The following is a 19,563-nucleotide window of genomic DNA, read 5'->3' on the forward strand; positions in this document are numbered from 1 at the left end:
CACAGCTGTCCCTGACGCAAAGCTGGCTCTGGGGCTCTGAGGCAGTGTGGAGCGGTGAAGGTGGTGACCAGAACCCCCAGTGACCAGACGGGACCATTCTAGAGCTGAGGCTGCTGGTGAAGCTGAGGCTTGGGCACGAACAAAACGTCTGGATTTGCCCCCATCTGCACAGCTGAGTGGCTCACAGTGATGCCAAGGCCATGAACTAAATGTAGCAGATGAATGCAATCTACCTTCAATACTTCTGATTTTCTTATCCAGACAGCGTCGCCCAAGGCTTCAGCTTGCACTATGAGCTTCTCCAGAGTCGGGCGCTCTTTTATGAACCTTGGAAGGATGTCTGACACATTAGACACCAGGCCATAGTTCAAAGAGCTCAGTCACAAAGGATGATAGGTGGAGGGGGCGGCTGTGCTCTTTCTAAAATTCACAATCATTGACACTGTCTTCAGGGTGTTGAGCTCCAGACTGTTCTTACAGCACCAGGTCAGCAGATGGTCAATCTTACACCTGTACACAGACTCGTCACCCCCAGAGAAGAGCCCAATCAGGGTGGTGTCATCCGCAAACCTCTGGAGCTTGACGGACTGGGGTCTTCAGGTGCAACTAATGGTGTACAGGAATTATATTAGTTGCACATTCAGGTTTCTTGTCATTCCGAAAGAACTTAAACATATCTGAGAACAGGAGTTTTGTTCAAATACACCTCCCATTCCATAACAGGGAGAGATATCTAGTTTAGACAGCGACCTGTATAATTTAGAAAAACGTTTTTGGATGATAGATCAAGGAACCCTAATACTTTTTTTGGAATTTTGCAGGGTTTCTGCCTCTTAGACAAGAACGTAAACCTCATAAAGCTCTATCCATTCTAAAACCAGTTTTGATGTATATTTGGGATCTTTGCCTGGTTGGAAAAGAATAGAATAGAATAGAATAGAATAGAATAGAATAGAATAGAATAGAATAGAAATACCTTGATTGTCCCACAATGGTGTAATTTGGGCATATACATGGCAAATACTTAGTTGAATTCATGTTTCAACCATCTCAGCTGAAGTTTATAAATTTCAAAGTAGCCCTTCATCAATATTCAAAGTGTTTGGGTTGTGTATTGTTTTGTGTCCGTGTATTATTTTTCCCCTGATATACTTACTCACCTTTCCCCCTTTTCTTCGTAGACATCTTCCTGCCCACTTGACTGGAACCTGTCAGACCAGGGCATACAATTCATCTCTGTTTTCAATAAACTTGTTTGACTCGTGTGCAAAGAACTTTCAGAAAACACAGAGAACAGTCAGACATTTAGCACGTACCATAACAGGAAGTCTTTCTAAACAACAGGATTTTCAGGCTGAGATATGCTGCAATCTCGTGAGAGTTGTGGGTACGTAAAACATGGCACAGCCCTACTAAAACAAAACAGCCTGGCTCAAGCAAAAACAAGACATTAAAATCAAGCCAAATACTTATGTACATTTTAAGAACTAACCATTGCAAAACATGATAACTTGATGTGGAAAACCTCCAAAGTCTACAAAGCTACATTGATGAGTGTTTCCAGCGTCTCACCATTGGTAAGGCACAAAAGCAGCTGCCACGTCGAGATCAAAAGACAGCCACTTGAAATGTTCCACTAACACCACTACCTTACTTGAGAAAAGCTACAACAACATTATTCACTCATTGACCAGAAGCACACCAGTTTCAACAGCATGATATCCTTTGTAGAGATAAAGACATAAGTTTTAGGCACTGAGGGTCAGTAGTTTAGCCAAGAACAGGAGCAATCACTCACTGCTGAAAATCAGGCTCTGACTGATTGCATGAGAAAGCTGACATGATGCAGCTTTTCAGCAAGGATAAGAAAATTAAGTTGACCATCCTTGACATCAAGATTCACAGCATGCAGGACGGCCCCTTCTTCCAACATCCTCGATCAGGTGGATGAAGACACTGAGGGGTATCTTTTAACCTCATTCCCAATCAGCTAATACATCCACACACCAGTGGAGGTCTTTCTGAGAGGACTTTTACATGTTTCACTGAGAATTTGCACAGACGATTTATATGTTGTCCCAGGGGATACTGCCAGTCATTGTACTTCTCACTTTGTGACTGGTGGGAATTTTCTTTACAGAACCAAAGCATATAGAATCAGGAACAAAATCATATTAGTTTAGTACGGGTTTGTGCGGTCCAACAGGTTTGTGTCCTTAACGACAAAAAAATAAAATAAAATAGTGAAAGGTGTTTTCAGATGTTTCATCATGCACTTGAGCCAAGCTGAATTTCTTGTTAAACTGGAAGGAGCAGGGAATTTCCATTTCTTTAATTGTAGAAAAAGTGTGTTGAAAAAACAACAACTTTTAAAGTAGTGAGTGAACATATTATAAGTTCTGCTGTAACTCACTACTACTATATTAACGATTTGGCTATTTGTTTTGTTTATGTATGATCAAGACAGTAAATAACTAAATAAATGATTTTCTGTACAGAAAAGACTGTACAGACTTCAAAACTACAGGACTTCAAATATGGCATTATTTAATTATGTATTCCATGTTTCAAGAGGTTTTACAAATATTATTCACTTAAGGAAGTTTTTCCATCAGTTAGTTCCACCCCTTCATTCATTTAGTGTTGGGCGTGGACGGGGATGAGGTTGTTCCTGTAAAAATTCAGATAGATAAGTTTCTTCCTCCTTTCAACCGCCGAAATTTTTCAACGGCTGGAAGTATCATAAATTTGGACAGCCCTATTAAAACCTGCCCTTATCATCCATTTCAGCCATTAAAGGTAAGCCAAAAAGTGAGACATCTGCACGATTCACCTTTGCAGAAGTGTAGATGCCTTTCCTTCTTCTTAAAACACAATAACACCATGCAGTAGATGATTATGTTTTTCTGCACTTTATATTGTTGGCTTCTGTTGTAGCAACACAAACAACTGAGTGGGTTTGTTTCCTTAAAAAAAATAGCTTTTAGGTGTCTTGCATTTAGGTGTCTAAATCAGAAGTAAATTACAAAACAAATATTTACCAAGGTCACTAAAAACTTGGAGCACAGCAGTACCTTGGAGATTTAGATCGAATGTCAAGTCATCTAAGTAAAACCAGTTGGACAGAAACTGTGGGTCTCATGTTTTGAATAAATGCCAGAAGGAAACAACACGCACATAACCATGTTCAATACTTAATATACAGCTTTTCATTTCTGGAAAAAAAGTTTGTAAAAACAGAAGTACACTACCATTGAATCTTTAGCTTTTATATGTCTGGACATAAAAATCCCTGTGTTGACATTTCATATGTTAGGCAAAGTAAATCCTTCCTACAAATAGCTCAAAATGCTGCAGCTCATCTTCTAACTGGTAAAAAAAAAAATATGCATAAACATGTTAATCATGTTTTAAAAGCCCTCATTTAACTCGCTCAGTTCTCAAGTTTTAAATGGTCTAATCCCTTCGTAGCTACAAGATCTGGTCAACCAGCCACTTTCTACTCGACATAACAAGATCAAAGATTAAAAACCCAGCGGTGACTGAGCATTCGCCGTACAGAGCATATCACACAATTTAACACCTAAGAGATCACAGTGTTGTGCCATTACACACTGTTTTAAGATATCTAATGTTTAATGAATAACTCTCGGCCTGTTAGGTATTGTCCCGTGAATATTAGCCCAAACAGCTGATAATTAGAACAACAGTTGAAAGAGTGATTCAAGCGCTGGCGTTCTTTTAACAGCAAACTCCAGTCGGATCCTCCGCTCCACAGAGGAAGATGAGCGGGTTCTCCCGATGCTGCTACGAGGGCAGCGGATGAAAGAGAGTGATAAACGTGGCCAGCAAGTCTTTATACAGTGAGCTCCTGCTGTGAGAGGCAGTCTCCTGTGTGCCTGTAAAAGTCTCATGTTTCATGTGACTTTCAACTCAGTCTGATTTATCCCACATGGCTTGATTGCACAACAACTGACTGTTTGGAGCAAGCGCAAAATCTTCTAGGGTATGCAGTGGTGGTTTATTAACTTGATAGCAGCATGTTGGGGTCCTGGGTGAGGCATAAGCTGGTTTGGTGGCAGTAGAGCCAAGTTTATCTATACATAGGGAGGGATGTCACTCACCTGGACAGCTTGTGAAAAAGAATTAGAATAATACTAATAGCTGTCTGAAGGTGCTACATTGTCACACCTACAGGCCTGGCAGGGCTCCAAGCAAGTCAATATACCGCCCTTGGCAGTTCAGCTGCAATTTGCATCCTGTTTAGTCATTGCTCTTGCTTTCAAAAAGAATAAAGTCACTGTAGAGAACTACAACACTCCCCATATGTAAAAGACAGCATACAATATATATATTAAAAGAAAACCAAAAAAACTGCTCTCTCAACCACCTCCATACTCCTGAGCAGGGTGGGTAGCTCTCCATTTCTCCGGCTCGGGTCCTCTACCAGAGGCCTGGGAGCTTGAAGGTACTTCTTAGGATCTTAGCTGTTCCTCAGATTGTGCTGTTCTGGACTGAGATGTCTGAGGTTTCTTCAGGTATCTGTTGGAGCCACTTCTCCAGAGTGGGGGTTACTGCCCCGAGTGCTCCGATGACGACGGGCACCACTGTTGTCTTCATCTTCCAGACTCTTTTTAGTTCTTCCCTGAGCCCTTGGTATTTCTCCAGCTTTTTGTGTTCTGTCATTCTCCACCACCTTGGGAGGTGATTCCCATTTTGACCTGGTGGTCTCCAGTTGGTTATCTGAACAGATGTTTCTGTACGCTACACCAGCCACCTGGTTATGGCGTTCCATGTATTCCTTCCCTGCAAGTAGAAGAAGATGGTATGTTTACCCGTTGCGCACAGAAAGACATGAGGACGTGAAGGTGGGGAAAACAGCCTGTCTGTGAAGTCCATATGGATCTTTTTTTTAAATGAAAGATTAAAAAACGTTGCTGTATTAAAAAAAAACTGAATGCTTTACATACAGTGGGCAGTGGTTTTAGACTTTATTTATGCTGCAGGTGACGGAAACAGAAACCAGAATCCTTGTTTGCACCCACAGGCTTGACCAATAAACTCACCCTTGAAAGACTGCCAGTAATTTGAGCATGCTGTTTTCAGTCATAGAACAAAAACAGTAACAACATAACATTTAACAAAACTGTGCCGCTTGAAACTTCTGGGCCATTTTATGTCAGTACAGGCAAACTTGTTCGATCATGCGAGGACAGCATGATTGTGTCACTTTTGATGCTTGCACCCTTGTGTCCTGTTCAATGCGGCAAGTATAAACCTACCTTTTGCATCCATGTACTGAAAGTGGCTGCTAGAGGCCCCATTTCTGAGTTGGTATCCGTAGCCAGACTTGTTGAGTATTTGGCTGAGAGGGTTCAGGCCTATGCAGAACAGCAGAGGGGACATAACATCTCCTTGATATATTCAACATTTGGTAGAGATTTGTGCAATTGGCTTGAGGTTGGTCTCAGCATCATGGAGTTTACAATGAAGGCTCTCAAAGTGCTGTTCACCTTCAGCTTCAGGCATTCCAGGATCCATTTGTGTGGCATTGAATCATAGGCTTTCTTGGAATCAATCCAGGCAGTGCACAGGTTTGTTTGCCTGCTTTTGCCGTCTAGGGTGACTGTTCTGTCAACGAGCAGCAGCTGTTTATTCATCCGGCTTCTATCTCCTTTGTGTACCTCTTCAGTTTTTTTTGTCTATATATATATATATATATATATATATATATATATATATATATATATATATATATATATAAATTTCTTCACCGGTATTACTGCATGCATGTGTACAGAGCTAGTTGTACAGCACGCGTGTGTTGGTGTATGTGCTTAGATGACCTTCAGTAGTTATGAGGAATACTAGTCTGATTTTTTTTAACTTGATTATAGTTGTCCATTGTTGATTTATCCTACTGTATTGGGTCTTATTTCTGTTGTTTTGTCATCACTGATTTTCTCTCCCTTTCCCCCCTCTGTGCTGTCTGGTAACCCTCCAAAATCTTAAATAATAATGACTGCAACATGATTCCAAAGTATTTTAGACTACTCCTTTACAGAGAAAAATCAGTCAGTGCAATGGGAAGGATATTATTTACACAAGTAGGCACATTCATTGACGTAGGCAACACACCTTCACCTGCATGTCTTCCTGCTGCTGATAAGCTAATGCCACTACTTGTGTTGCAGTAGGAAACTACAGTCATATTCAATAAATTACAATATGCATTTTTAAAAGCCTTGTTTGTCAGATTAAACGTACCTTTAGAGAAAAACATCCTTTAAGCCAGTATTAAACATACTTTTCTTTATGCCCCCTTTTCTGCATGAAAAATTTAGCTTTTTATTGATTTGATGCAATATTCTAATCTTAAATGGCATACTTTTATTAACTTAATGTGGAAAAAAATCTTTATTAGCAAAAACAAAGGTCTGTGTTAATCTATATCATGTTCCCTTAGTGAAATTAAATTATCTTTTCAATAATATTCTAATTTATCTTATACTGTATGACTATATGTGTCATGGTTTAGTTTTGGCCTGGCTGTTTTCCCAGTTATTTTCCAGTACCTCTCACTCACCTTCCACTCCCTCAGCAATTAGTCACACCTGTTAGGCACTAATCTGTAATCCCCAGTCAGTCGAGGCAGATGACCGTTCACACTGAGCCTGGTTCTGCTGGAGGTTTTTCCTTCCAGTTAATGGGGAGTTTTTTCTTTCCACTGTCGCTTCATGCTTGCTCAGTATGATGGATTGCTGCAAAGTCATGGAAAATGCAGACAACTCTCCTTGTAGCTCTACACTTCTCCAGGAGTGAAAGTCTTCTCTTCCCCGCCGGTTCATCATCAGTCTCCACTCACTCTACATCTGTCAGCCTGTTTCTCTCTGCTAGCAGCTGGATTTCCTGCTGCCCCAGTGCTCCAAGTAAGCCTCTCCTTTGTTGTTGGATCTCCTGCTACCCCTGTATTTCAAGAACTCTCTCTTCTGCTGCACCTCCGAACCCACACCAGCCCTGCACCTCCAAGAACCCTCTCCGGTCCTTTAGCTCCAGCACCCATCCACAACCTCCTGCTCCTGCTCAGTCGAGACTCTGGTTTTTTCACTCCACTACTCATCCTCTCTTCAATAAAACTCTTATAAAACTAGCTCAGTGTGTGGCTGAATTCGGGCTCATCAGATAAATTGTGACAATGTGTAACTAGAGAAATTCACCAGAGTATGAGTTTAAAAAAAACTGATTCATATAGAAATCCTTGAAAAGCAGCAATGTGATAAGATGGTTTGGGAACGCAGCTAAGACAAAAATTCTTCGGTTAGCTGATAAACTGGCCCATAAGGCAATCATAAATGCTGTACATGCAATGTTCCCACTCATTTTAGATGCAGTCCTTACTTATGTCTAGCAGGGACAAAGGCAAGGTAACAGTAACCTGGAAAAAACGTTTTTTTCTCTTACAATAATTATCTTTTGCCTATACAAGTAAGTTTTCTTAAAATGTCACCAAGAAAGACGTTTCAACCGAAGAAAATTTCTACATTGTTATGAACCACATAACCCGATCTTCAACCAGACATGGTGTTATGCTTTAAAAGGTTTGTTGTTAAGGAAGCACAGAGACTTGCTGCAGACAGGAAAATCTCTGCTGTAGAATGCAGAGGAGCAGCAGGTGATGGGCTGAGGCTAAAATCATATGGCATGCCGTTTAAACATAAATTCGGTTTTACCGCCCTTACATTCAAGATATCTCAAATTGTTTTATGACTAGACGTTTTAGCAATGTAAGATATCTCTAATTGTATTCTGACTAGTCAAAATTACATCAGATTTTCCATTGTGTTGTATGGAGACGTCAATTCAAGATATCTCGAATGAATTACTGACTATCTGAAATACCCATTTCAGATATCTACAATTAAATTACGACTAGTCAAAATTACAATTCAAGATTTCTTAAATTTAGTTTTGACTAGTCAGAATTCTAATTAAAGATATCTTAAATGCCACCATAATTCAAGACATCTTAAATGTATTTTTGGATAGGCGAAATGCAGTTTTGACTAGTACAAACTAAATTTAAGATATCTTGAATTGTAATTTTGACTAGTCAAAATTCCTTTTACAACATCTCTAAATGAATTAGAGATATCTTGAATTATTCAGCTTTTAAATTGACATTCTGACAAGTCAAAATGACGTTACTGATTTCTTGAATTACGAAACGGCTTGCCATATGTCATCACACATGAACCGGAGGCGTGCGCTTTTGTTTTCAGAGGAGCTAAAGGAGAGTGCTGTAATGCCTTGTGCCGTCTAGCGTGTCAAAATCAAGAGCCAGCTGGTTTTACCATTATTTCCGAAGAGGCTGATAGCTTTACCACAGTATAAAAACTGCATCTGGTTATTAACTGAACTGGCCCGGGCTGAAGAATATTCCTTATTTCCAGCTTGGACATGAGTCGATAGTAGCGCTTTCAGCTAGCCGTTTTTCAGTGCATTGTGTGTGTCGGCAGTAAATCCGAAATTCTTTGCAAATTTCTTAAGCATTCTTCATGTATACTATTTTCGCGCACTCTGCATATCCCATACTGAAAAAGCTATTTCTATATTGTGGCATTTTCTTACAATTTTGTCGAAAACTGCCAGCGCCATTGAATGCCAATTTTGTCGAAAACTGCCAGCGCCATTCAACAGCTCCAACAGTGACGTCAGTCACTGTTGGAGCTGTTGAAAGTAGTTATTGGGGAAAATAACAGATAATTCACAGGCACTGTGGACTTCATGGATGAACCATACATAGATTTGGACAATGGGACTGATATAAGATACGGTCAGTTATTTCGGGGCAGCGTGTACACATGGATAAACTTGGGCTCCATGCTATTCCACGGTCTGACAAATAATACCCGAGTGAGGACCAGTTTCTGCTGATGACAACGGAAGGAGCGTGGCGGAGGAACTTGGCCTCTATAAAGACTCATGTGACCGGCATTCGGGGCTCGCTTGCTCTTCCTCATTCCTTTCCCTCGTGTCAATACCTGTTTAGAGCCTCACTACTGATCTGTACCATTTATCTAGCTTGTTTGGATTAAAAGTGTTAAAGTAAAGTTTCTGTTTCGAGAGTCATCATCTACAAAATAAGTTATTCAACGTGTGTCCCAAAGGGTTCCAGGTAAATTAAGTCAGTTATTCAACTTACACCACCATTGGCCATGAATGAATAAAAAGAAAAAAATTGTATTTCAAGTTAAAGTGTGCAAGACAAGGTGCTCAGTAACATGCAGTTCCGTATTTCAGTAAAGTGTTACATAATATATTTGTTTTTCTTTTCTTTATTTGATTTTAACCTTGACAGGTGGAATGTGGAGTAATTATGCAGTAAGTACAGAGGGAAACCCAGTTAAAAACTCAATCTTGTTCTTTTAAATTTTTACAATTTTATTGTGGCTGCTGAGGAAACGTCAGACCTATGTCTACTGATATGGTGGGAGCCTGTTTTCTGATAGGATGCAACACAAGCTGTGCTTGCCAAGGGCTGGAATATTTGCTAAGTCAACCCTTTTAATAACTGATTAACCACGCTTGAAAGAAGAGTCTGTGCAAATTGATGACTATAATAAATATATTGTTTTTATGCAACTTAAGTGACATTCATCCTAATATGTATCATATTTGAACCTTTTTGTCTAATGTTTACATTGTATAGATTAAAAAAAAATTCAGTAATTTTGCTTTTTAGCACTTCTTTGTTTTATATTATGTAACTTTTGTACAACTAGTTCAAATACATGATTGCAGGATTTACAGGTTTGAATTGAAAACATACTCATACCCATGATCACTGTAGTTAGACTTCTGTCCAGAACTTTATCTCTGCATATTTTTTACACAAATCCTGCAGAAATGCCTTTTTTTAAAGTGAAGGAGCCATTCTTAGAATGCCCTGCTAATTCAACATCAGCAATACTGATCAGTATATATTGTATATATATTGTATTGAAGGGAAAAGAGACATCTCTATGTGCTCTTATATCACAGACTCATAAAGAGCTTTGTGTGGACCTCAGCACGCAGCTTAAAGGTCTGTAAAGGAAAGTGATTGTGGAAGCATCAGTTTTTATCAAGTATTGTCATTGTTGTGCTTAGCAGGGTACACAGTCAAGGTAACATTTTTTCAATTAGTTTAAATGTCATTGGATATGAATGTTCAACAATCAGCCATGATGAACACAATTAGGTGACTAATCTTGAAATGTGATCCTTTATGATTGTGTATTTTCTTGTGTCTGTGCCCTCCTCAGGACAGAGCATGTCATCTGGAACTTTTCACAAAATACTTCGACCGCTTCTATTCAGTATTTTTATTCTTGGATGTTTTGTGGCTGCCTTTCTGGTGTATCTTAAGCCACCCAGCAGCTGGTTAGATGGTCCATCAAAGTCATCCAATTCTACAAACCAAGTCCAGCATGTGTTTACTGCAAAGAGTAAAGACATGCTCGGTGACGAAAAGACGATCACGATTCTTGTCTGGCTGTGGCCCTTTGGGAAAGCCTATGAAACAAACATCTGCAGCTCCGCCTTCAACATCGAGGGCTGCTTCGTCACAGCGAACAGAAACTTCTACAACAAATCAGACGGGGTTGTGATCCACCACAGAAACATTAATAGGGATCTATCCAACTTGCCGAAACTGCAGCGGCCACCGTTCCAGAAATGGATCTGGATGAACTTGGAGTCACCGTCAAATTCAGGCAAGCTGCCCGGTATTAATAACTTGTTCAATCTGACTCTCAATTATCGTCAGGATTCAGACATCCAAATCCCTTATGGGTCGATTGAAATAGCAGAGACTGTGGAGGACTTTGTACCACCCAGAAAAAACAAACTGGTCTGCTGGATTGTCAGCAACTGGAGTCCAAGGCATGTGCGGTCAAAGTATTACAATGAGTTAAAAAAACACATTAAGGTTGACGTATATGGACGTGCCTTTGGGAAGTACATAGCTAAAAAAGATTACATCCCTATTGTTTCTAGCTGTAAGTTCTATTTGTCCTTTGAGAACTCAATCCACAAAGACTACATCACTGAAAAATTCTACAACCCCCTCTCTGTGGGTACAGTGCCAGTGGTTCTTGGCACAACCAGGCAAAACTATGAGAACTTTATTCAAGGAGACGCCTTCATCCACGTAGATGATTTCAACTCGCCCAAAGAGCTGGCTGACTACCTGCTTCTCCTGGACAAGAATGAAGACCTGTACCGAGGGTACTTTAAATGGCAGCAACACTTTAAATTAAAAAAAATCAATTCCTGGGCAGAGCGCACGTGCCAGGCTTGTGATTATCTGAGACAGCACAAGGAATACAGGGCATTTAATAACCTTAACAAGTGGTACTGGGGCTGATGGTGCTTAGATGGACTATACAGCATTCATTACCTCTTCATAAAGGACACAAAAAAAGGTTACTTTTGGATAAAGTGAATATTTAGATGCAATATTTAATTGGAGCGTTACAAAAAGACAATCTAATGTGAGATAGTGAGGAAGCCACATCTATGCAGAGCATTGAAAAATGTGACGGTCATGTAGTTTTGGATATGTATGAGAAAAAAGGGTAGACAATAAATAAAATAGACTTTATTCCCGTTCCTTTGTGTCCTTCCCTCCTTCATTCTTGCTTTCCTTCCTTTCTTACCTTGTGCTTTCTCTCATTGTGCCTTTTCGCTCTGCCTTGCGTCCTCACTCTCTTTCCTTCATCTTCCCTTCCTTCCCTACGGTCCTGCAGTCCTTTTTTCCTGCTCCCTGTTCTGCCCTTCTTTCATGTGCTTTTCTTTTCTTTCCTTGCACTTCTATTTCCGTCGCTTCTACATTTTATGCAAGATGAACAGGCAGGAATTATTTTCAGTGAGTTTTACTTCTTTACTGCCTCTGGAGCCATCATGTAAGATACAGGATTATGAGTCCAGTATTTTTTTTTTTACTACAGCATTGTCCCTAATAATATTAGGGATAAGGCTGTCATTACAAATATTATTTGTAATGAACATGTGAATAAATGCAGTGAAGTGAGGTTTCATCTGCATACAATCAGGCTGTTAGCCAACCTTGTGGTCCAGTTTATAACAGTAGTATGAAGGTGGTTGCAATTCTTCTGCTTGTAATGCCAAGGGATGGTGTGTGGTATTTTTTAGATTTAAATGTTTTCGTATGAGACAACAGAACTGATAGCATGGATTTACAGAGACAGAATGAAGCACAGGCCTCTGTTTGTCCAACAGAAACTTTTGCTTACAGTTTCACTGTGTCTGGTTCTTTCTCCCGTATGAAAACAAAAGATTGTTGTGCAATGCGTTGGGTAATATTGATCAGGAAAAGGTTTTTATTCTGTGAATTTTGTTTGTCTCTAAGTTTGCTCTCTTGATTGTACAACACACACAGACACCTGATAAGCTAAAGTCATTTTGTGACTCTGCTGTGAGGATGTTGCCGGACAGGAGAACAAATCAGTTTTTTATTGCATATAGCTACATTTTAATAAAAGGTGCTGACTGAGTTGGTTCCTTAAACTCTTTGATTAAATCTATTTGGGTGGTTTCTCCAGGGAAAAAAATGGCCTATTTAGTGAGACGCTCAGTTAGTCAGAACAACTTTTTGCCAAGTCACTGTATTTTGCCAATTGTATTCTAACTGTGGATGTCTGATAAAATAAAGACATGGGTATATGAAAAACTTGAATGAGTGAGGCTTGTGGTTCTTTAAGTATAAAGACATGTTTAAGCTTGTATGCTTGTTAAGGCTGAAACCAGTTATACCCATACACTGTATGAAAAGATTACCTTTTCCCCACTTCTTGACATTTAATCATACTAAATCTTTTTTGTTGCAGGTCAGTTAGCATAACTTAAATATTTTTAGTTGTGAAATACAATTTAGTAAATACATTTTTTTAACTTTCTTTAAAATTAAGTAGTTTAAGCCAATTTTACCCGTATTTCATAGAATTATCTTAAAAACTGTGCTACTTGGGTCAAACGTTTTGGGTGTCCTGGAACATGTTTCTTGCAGTAGTTTGCTGTAATTTGGGTCCATTCTTACCAATGGAGCTAGTGTAACTAGTCAGGTTTGTGGGCCGTATTTCTCACACACACCTTTGCAGTTCTGCTGACAAATTTTCTATGGAGCCTAGATCAGGGCTTATTAATGACCACTTGGGGCTTTTTGTATCACATTTGCCAGTATCCATAGGGTCGTTGTCCATTGGTTAGAAACAACATTTGTGCCCAAGTTTTAGTTTCCTGGATAATGTGCAAAAGAGAACAAGCGCTTGGAGGTCAGGTGTTTTGAAACAACTCTCCCTCCCAATATGGAGGGACTATGTGGTTGTTGCATTACACTGCCCCCTATGTGTCTGGCATGTTTAAAGCAATGCTCAGTGGTGTGTTTGTGCAGATTTGTGTGTATGAAAACCTGACTGAAAACAATTCTGTTTGATATTATTAAAAGCAACGTGGGGGCACATTTTTCTTTCATAAAGACCCGGCACATGTGTACTGGGCCTGAGAGGCAGCAAAAGCTGTTTTGCTCGGAAGATTTTTTTGTCACAGGTAACATTTATTCATCAAATAAAAAAAGAAAATGCAGCTTAAGTAAAACTAGAACAGAAAATATGTGGAAATGACGTTTGCTACATCCTAAAAAAGAAATTTGTTAAATGAAATAAGAAAAACTAAAAATAGAACTTAATAAAATACTAGAGGCAATAATGCAATCCAAAATGCTGAGATTGTAGGACATTGAACGTACTGATGAATCTAGCAAGCCTCTTATGGTAACAATATATCAATGATGTATCCTAAAGAAATTAATACAATTTCTAAAAAAATTTCACAAAACTCAAAGCGCCTTCCAGTTCAGACGTGGATGAATTTTAAAATCAAGGTTATCTTCAAACGAAGAACTGAAAAGGGTTCTAGAGCTACCTCTAGCTGCAAGTGATCCCCATTAAACTGTTAAAAAATATGCCTGATGACAAATCCCCAGGATCTGAAGGCTTCCCTACAGAATTAAAAAAAATTATTCTGGCCACTGCTGGCCTCAACCCCCCAATGGATGGTCCTAGAAATTCAGGAAACAAAATACTCTCACCAAACAATAATCGTGCTAACAGAAATCTCTACTTTGATTCTAGACTGGGTCCGCTCAGTTACTCGATTCGGAAACCATCTTGAGATATCATCCTCTTTGTAGTGAAAAACTCCCCTGGCATATGAAGGCAACCAGGTTCGCTATATGGTATACCTGAAATGCTGCAAAAGGACACATGAGAAAAAAGAATGAATTGAACTATTTACCTTGTGCTCACCAGGGCACACATTCAATACACCTATTTTTCTAATAGCTTTTCTAGCACTGAAAATTAATGGGTTTGTATAAGAAGGAGACATAAATAAAAATATCAGGTGGCAAATCTTGACATTGAATCCATTAATTGTGGCTTTTCTCTTTTCTGTGCCCTTCTCAGGACAGAGCATGTCATCTGGATCTTTTCACAAAATCCTGCGACCGCTCCTGTTCAGTATTTTTATTCTGGGATGTTTTGTCACTGCCTTTTTGATGTATTTTAAGCCTGCTGCCAGCTGGTTAAATGGTCCGTTAGGATCATCCTATTCCGCAAACCTCTTTCAACGTGTCTGTGCTACAAAGAGTGACAAAGACGTGACCGTTGTTCTTGTCTGGCTACGACCCTATGGAAAAACCTTTGATATGAACATCTGCAGCTCAGCCTTTAACATCGAGGGCTGCTTCATCACAGCAGACAGAAAGTTTTATAACAAATCAGACGGAGTTGTCATCCATCACAAGAGCATCGCCCCTGACCTGTCAAACTTGCCAAAAACACAGTGCCCGCCATTCCAGCAGTGGATTTGGATGAACATGGAGTCACCATCAAACTCACCTAAGCTGCCTGGGCTTGATAACTTGTTCAATCTGACTCTCAATTACCGTCAGGATTCTGACATCCATGTGCCTTATGGGTCTATTGAAATAGCAGAGACTGTGGAGGACTTTGTACCACCAAGCAAAAACAAATGCGTCTGCTGGATTGTCAGCAACTGGAGTCCAAGGCATGTGCGGTCAAAATATTACAATGAGTTAAAAAAACACATTAAGGTTGACGTATATGGACGTGCCTTTGGGAAGTACATAGCTAAAAAAGATTACAACTCTATTATGGCAAGCTGTAAGTTCTATTTGTCCTTTAAGAATTCAATCCACAAGGACTACATCACTGAAAAATTCTACAACCCCCTCTCTGTGGGCACGGTGCCAGTGGTTCTTGGCACAACCAGGCAAAACTATGAGAATTTTGTTCAAGGAGACGCCTTCATCCATGTGAATGATTTCAAATCCCCCAAAGAGCTGGCTGACTACCTGCTTCTCCTGGACAAGAATGAAGACCTATACCGTGGGTACTTTAAATGGAGACGCCACTTTAAAATAATCAAAGCGTCTTTCTATGGAAAACTCACATGCCAGGCTTGTGGTTACCTGAGACAGCATAAAGAATACAGGGCAATCAATAACCTTATCAAGTGGTACTGGGACTGATGGTGCTTACACAGATGGTACAGCATTCAGCAAACAGAAAAAGTGGTTTCTCTTGGAGCCAAACATTGAAATAAGGAACACATTGTAATATTTAAATAGGAAGTTGCAGAATGTATTCCCTTTTTTTATTTTTACTGTGTGTAGGGTACCAGACTATTGTTTTTACTATCCTTTGAAACTTTTTTAAAGTTCAAATCATTCACTGCTAATCTATCAGATTCTTGCCTTGAATTTCCTGTCATAGTTGCTCATAATAGGAGCTCTTTAAACAAGCTGTGAATTATATTTACAATGATGAAAATTGGAAAGCTATGAATTTTGATTTGACTAAGTCCTTATTCTGGATAAGTATGGAAAACATAATGCATAATAGGGTAAGGGGAGTGTTTTTATTTCCAGATTTTGTCCCTTTCCATTATCTGAAAGTTTCACTGTTCCTTCCTTTGTTTTTTTCTTTTCTTTCCTCCTTAAGACGGCTCTTATGCACAGTTAAATTGTTTCTTTTTGTCCTCATTTCTTTTCTTACTCATCTCCTTACTTGTGTCCTTCCTTCCTTCCTTCCTTCCTTCCTTCCTTCCTTCCTTCCTTCCTTCCTTCCTTCCTTCCTTCCTTCCTTCCTTCCACTCTCTTGCCTCTTATAATCAATCCCACTCAAAGGAAAAAAAAAACTGACAGCTCTAATAGATTAAATCTAATAAAGAACAAACATCTGTGGTAAAGCACTTGGCCCTTAATCAATCCCCTTCATTCAGGAATTGCTTGGTCTATCACAAAATTATTACCAAGTAACTACATAATAATAAATCCACACAAACAAACCTGGAGCCTGATAGCTAGGTGGAAAAGATAGGCAAATCACTGATCCAACAAATCCAGCTACAACATCCCAGAGCAAAAGAAAACGGAGTAAGATCTGTTTCCTGTTTGTCTCTTGAGACTTAACACAGCAACATTGGAGCAACATTTTTTTTCCCTCTGCGATGCTCTTCTCTGTAGCTATTGTCTTAGAACATGGTTGTGTAAATCATGATGAACTCTGTTTTCTACTAGGATCTGGTAGCTAAAATCCATAGATAGAAGAGATGAAGTAAACTGGGGCTGGTGAGTAAAAAGCTGTTGCCAGAGAATATCAGTCTGATGAAGCCCTAACTGCTTTTATTAAGGAAAGGCATTCTGTGTTGTATATATATATATATATATATATATATATATATATATTTATAGTTCAAATGTCTTTATAGCAGTGCTGTGAAGGTGAATAAAATTCTATTTTATCTTTGTGGGGATTGTTCTGAGCAATTTAGAAACTTGTGATCAGTTGCAATGCTAGTACTGCCAACAGAATGTGTTGTTTTTACATTTAAATGGCTTTTTTTTAATTAAACTTTATTTTTCAAGGAAAGAAATACATTGAGATTGTTAATCTCTCTTACAAGGATGTCCTGGCCATCATGTATCAGGTTACAATCTTACTGGCATGGTCTAATTATGAAAAGTGTGCAATATGCATTATATGCGTGATAGATCTATGCAGTTTTTAGAAGCTTTGTGACTCTGTGAGCATCTGGTTAGCCTCAGTTGGAGAGTTAGTGAAATTGACTCCGCCTTCGAAGGGTCCTGCATCGTCGACTCCGCCCCCAAAGGGTCCTGCTTAGTGACCGGCCTCAGAGGGCTCTGCTCCGTCGTCCACCGGGACGCCCTCCGGACATCCTGACACACCGAAATTTCCTTACTTTTTCTATTTTTTCTCCATACATTTTTAAATCAATTTCCTCAATTTTCTTCCTCCTGAATACAACAGTCTTTGTTTTATCAACTGGAAATTTAACTCCCCGGTTATAAGCCCAATTTTTAACAGATTTAATAGTATTTTGTATTTTACAATACTCTAGTCTTATATTTTCCCTTTTCTCCACAAAGCTCCATCATCAGCAAATAATGACTACATGACATCCTGATCTAATTCTGTAAAAACATTAATCACAACTGAGAATAATAAAGGACTGATAATACTCCCCTGTGGAGTTCCATTATCAATTTTATATTTATCAGATGTTGTTACTCCCATCTGTACTCGTATAACTCTATTAAACAAAAAATCTTTAATCCAATTATAAGCCCTTCCTGTTATCCCCATTTTATATAATTTTATAAGCAACCCATCCTCTGATAGCATGTCATATGCTTTCTCAATATCAAAAAAATATTGCTACTACTACTTCCCAATTAATCTGAGCTTTTCTAATATCTGATTCCAAACACACTACTGGATCCATTGTACTCCTTCCTTTTCTGAATCCACTTTGACATGAAGACAACAGTCCTTTACTTCCTACATAATATGTAATCCTTTCTGTTATCATTCTTTCCATAACCTTTCCTAAACATGAAGTAAGTGCAATTGGTCTAAAACTTGAAGGGTTTGTTGGATCCTTTCCTGGTTTAATAATTGCCACAATAATTGCTTCCTTCCAATTAATTCTCAGGAGCTGCACGTCACTCAACATATAAAGCCCGCCCACGCCTGTGATTGGTCTAAATTAGTCAAGCTAATTTGATCTTATTCCACATTCTTTAAGATGGACTTTGGTTCTTTAAGTCAGATCTGCAGTGAACCAGGATTTATTGAATCATTCTGATGATGGTTTTCAACCATTTTATTTGTCCTCTTGTTTCTTTTGTGTGTAATTAGTTCCTTAGCTTATTTTTATCTTAATTTTGCTTAGTAGTTTAGTTACATTTCACTAGCCTAGTAGAGAGGATTTGTTGATTGAAATATATTTTTAATTCAGATAAAAAGCATTTTATAGTGATGTTCTCCAGATGTTCATCTTTTTCTGTTAATAAATTCTTGATCTTGAAGAGAAGTTGTCACTCCTTTATTCCATATTTGTGTAGAGTTTGCTGTTAAAAGAAAGCCAGTGCTCGAATTACCCTTTTAATTATTGTCCTAGTATCAGCTATTTGGGCTAATATTGACCGGACAATACCTAGGACAAACCAAGAGTTATTTATTAAACATTAAACAACTTAATACCGTGCATATTGTACACTCACCTCCTTAACATTTCTTACTCCTACTGCTGGTGGAGTATTTTACCTTGCTTTACACAACCTCTGCACGTTCAACAAATCCCAGAGAAGGATGAAAAGTCCTACCAGGAAGAACCAGGAATCTGAAATTCACAGTCTAAATTTGTAGTGGAACTTTGAAATGCAATGTAAAAGTGCCCAATAAGGACAACTTACAGGGATATCTCAGGAAGAACAGGACATGGCGCATAGGCAGTCTAAGAAAGGAACCAGCAAATAACAATAAAAAACGCTGTGGGGGGGCTTATCATACATTCAGACTGAGAGAGAGGTGGGAGGTTGCTTCACTTCTGGCACTAAAAAGTGTTATTTCTAACGGAAGAAACCTCCATTTTTTTCTGGCTACATGTGTTGGGGAACATGTCTGACACCAAAAGGAATACTAATCCATGAGCAGCACTGCATAGAGCTCGTCAAAAAGCAAAGAAGCTGCACACAGCTAGCAGAGACTGGCATGGATTATGGTGACAGCGTGTCTTTCAAGAAAAAAAGTGGCTAAAACAGTTTCCATAACCTTTACTGAAAAGATCGATGCTCCCATGGAGCAGAAGTTTACAGAGCTGCACTCTCTCTTGGACAAGCTAAGCAAATAACTGAGACTGACAGCTGCCTCTCTGATGGCAAGGACCTCACAACCACTCTGGAGAACCAGTCAGCAGAACTTAAAAAAAAAAAAAAAAAAAAAAAAAAGTGCAGATTTTAAAAAACCAAGCTGGGGACAGTGAAAACAGAACCCGCAGAGATAACATGAATTACTGACATCAAGTTTTTTGAGACCTGGCATCCAAATATGCTGTAGCTGGACACCAAGTGAGGCTCAATTAAAACTGACTGGGCACACAGAACGTTAGGCATGC

The 19,563-nt window shown here is 39.1% G+C and overlaps 1 protein-coding gene across 3 annotated transcripts in view; it reads left to right on the forward strand.

The window, feature by feature from the left end:
• Positions 1–15,864, forward strand: part of LOC105939030 (4-galactosyl-N-acetylglucosaminide 3-alpha-L-fucosyltransferase 9) — a 31,503-nt gene extending 15,639 nt beyond the window's left edge. The window contains exons 1-2 of one of the 3 annotated variants that reach the window (XM_012881022.3): positions 2,723–2,799; positions 10,305–12,728. In XM_012881022.3, the coding sequence (XP_012736476.3) occupies positions 10,313–11,407 (1,095 nt within the window). In that variant the 5' untranslated portion in view covers positions 2,723–2,799; positions 10,305–10,312 and the 3' untranslated portion in view covers positions 11,408–12,728. Of the gene's footprint in view, positions 1–2,722; positions 2,800–10,304; positions 12,729–14,525 lie in introns of those variants that run through there. The other 2 variants (XM_036151143.1, XM_036151142.1) reach the window with 2 other exon arrangements.
• The last annotated feature ends 3,699 nt before the right edge of the window (positions 15,865–19,563 follow it).

The sequence above is a fragment of the Fundulus heteroclitus genome, chromosome 19, assembly GCF_011125445.2.
Source record: "Fundulus heteroclitus isolate FHET01 chromosome 19, MU-UCD_Fhet_4.1, whole genome shotgun sequence".
Classification (NCBI taxonomy): Eukaryota; Metazoa; Chordata; class Actinopteri; order Cyprinodontiformes; family Fundulidae; genus Fundulus; species Fundulus heteroclitus.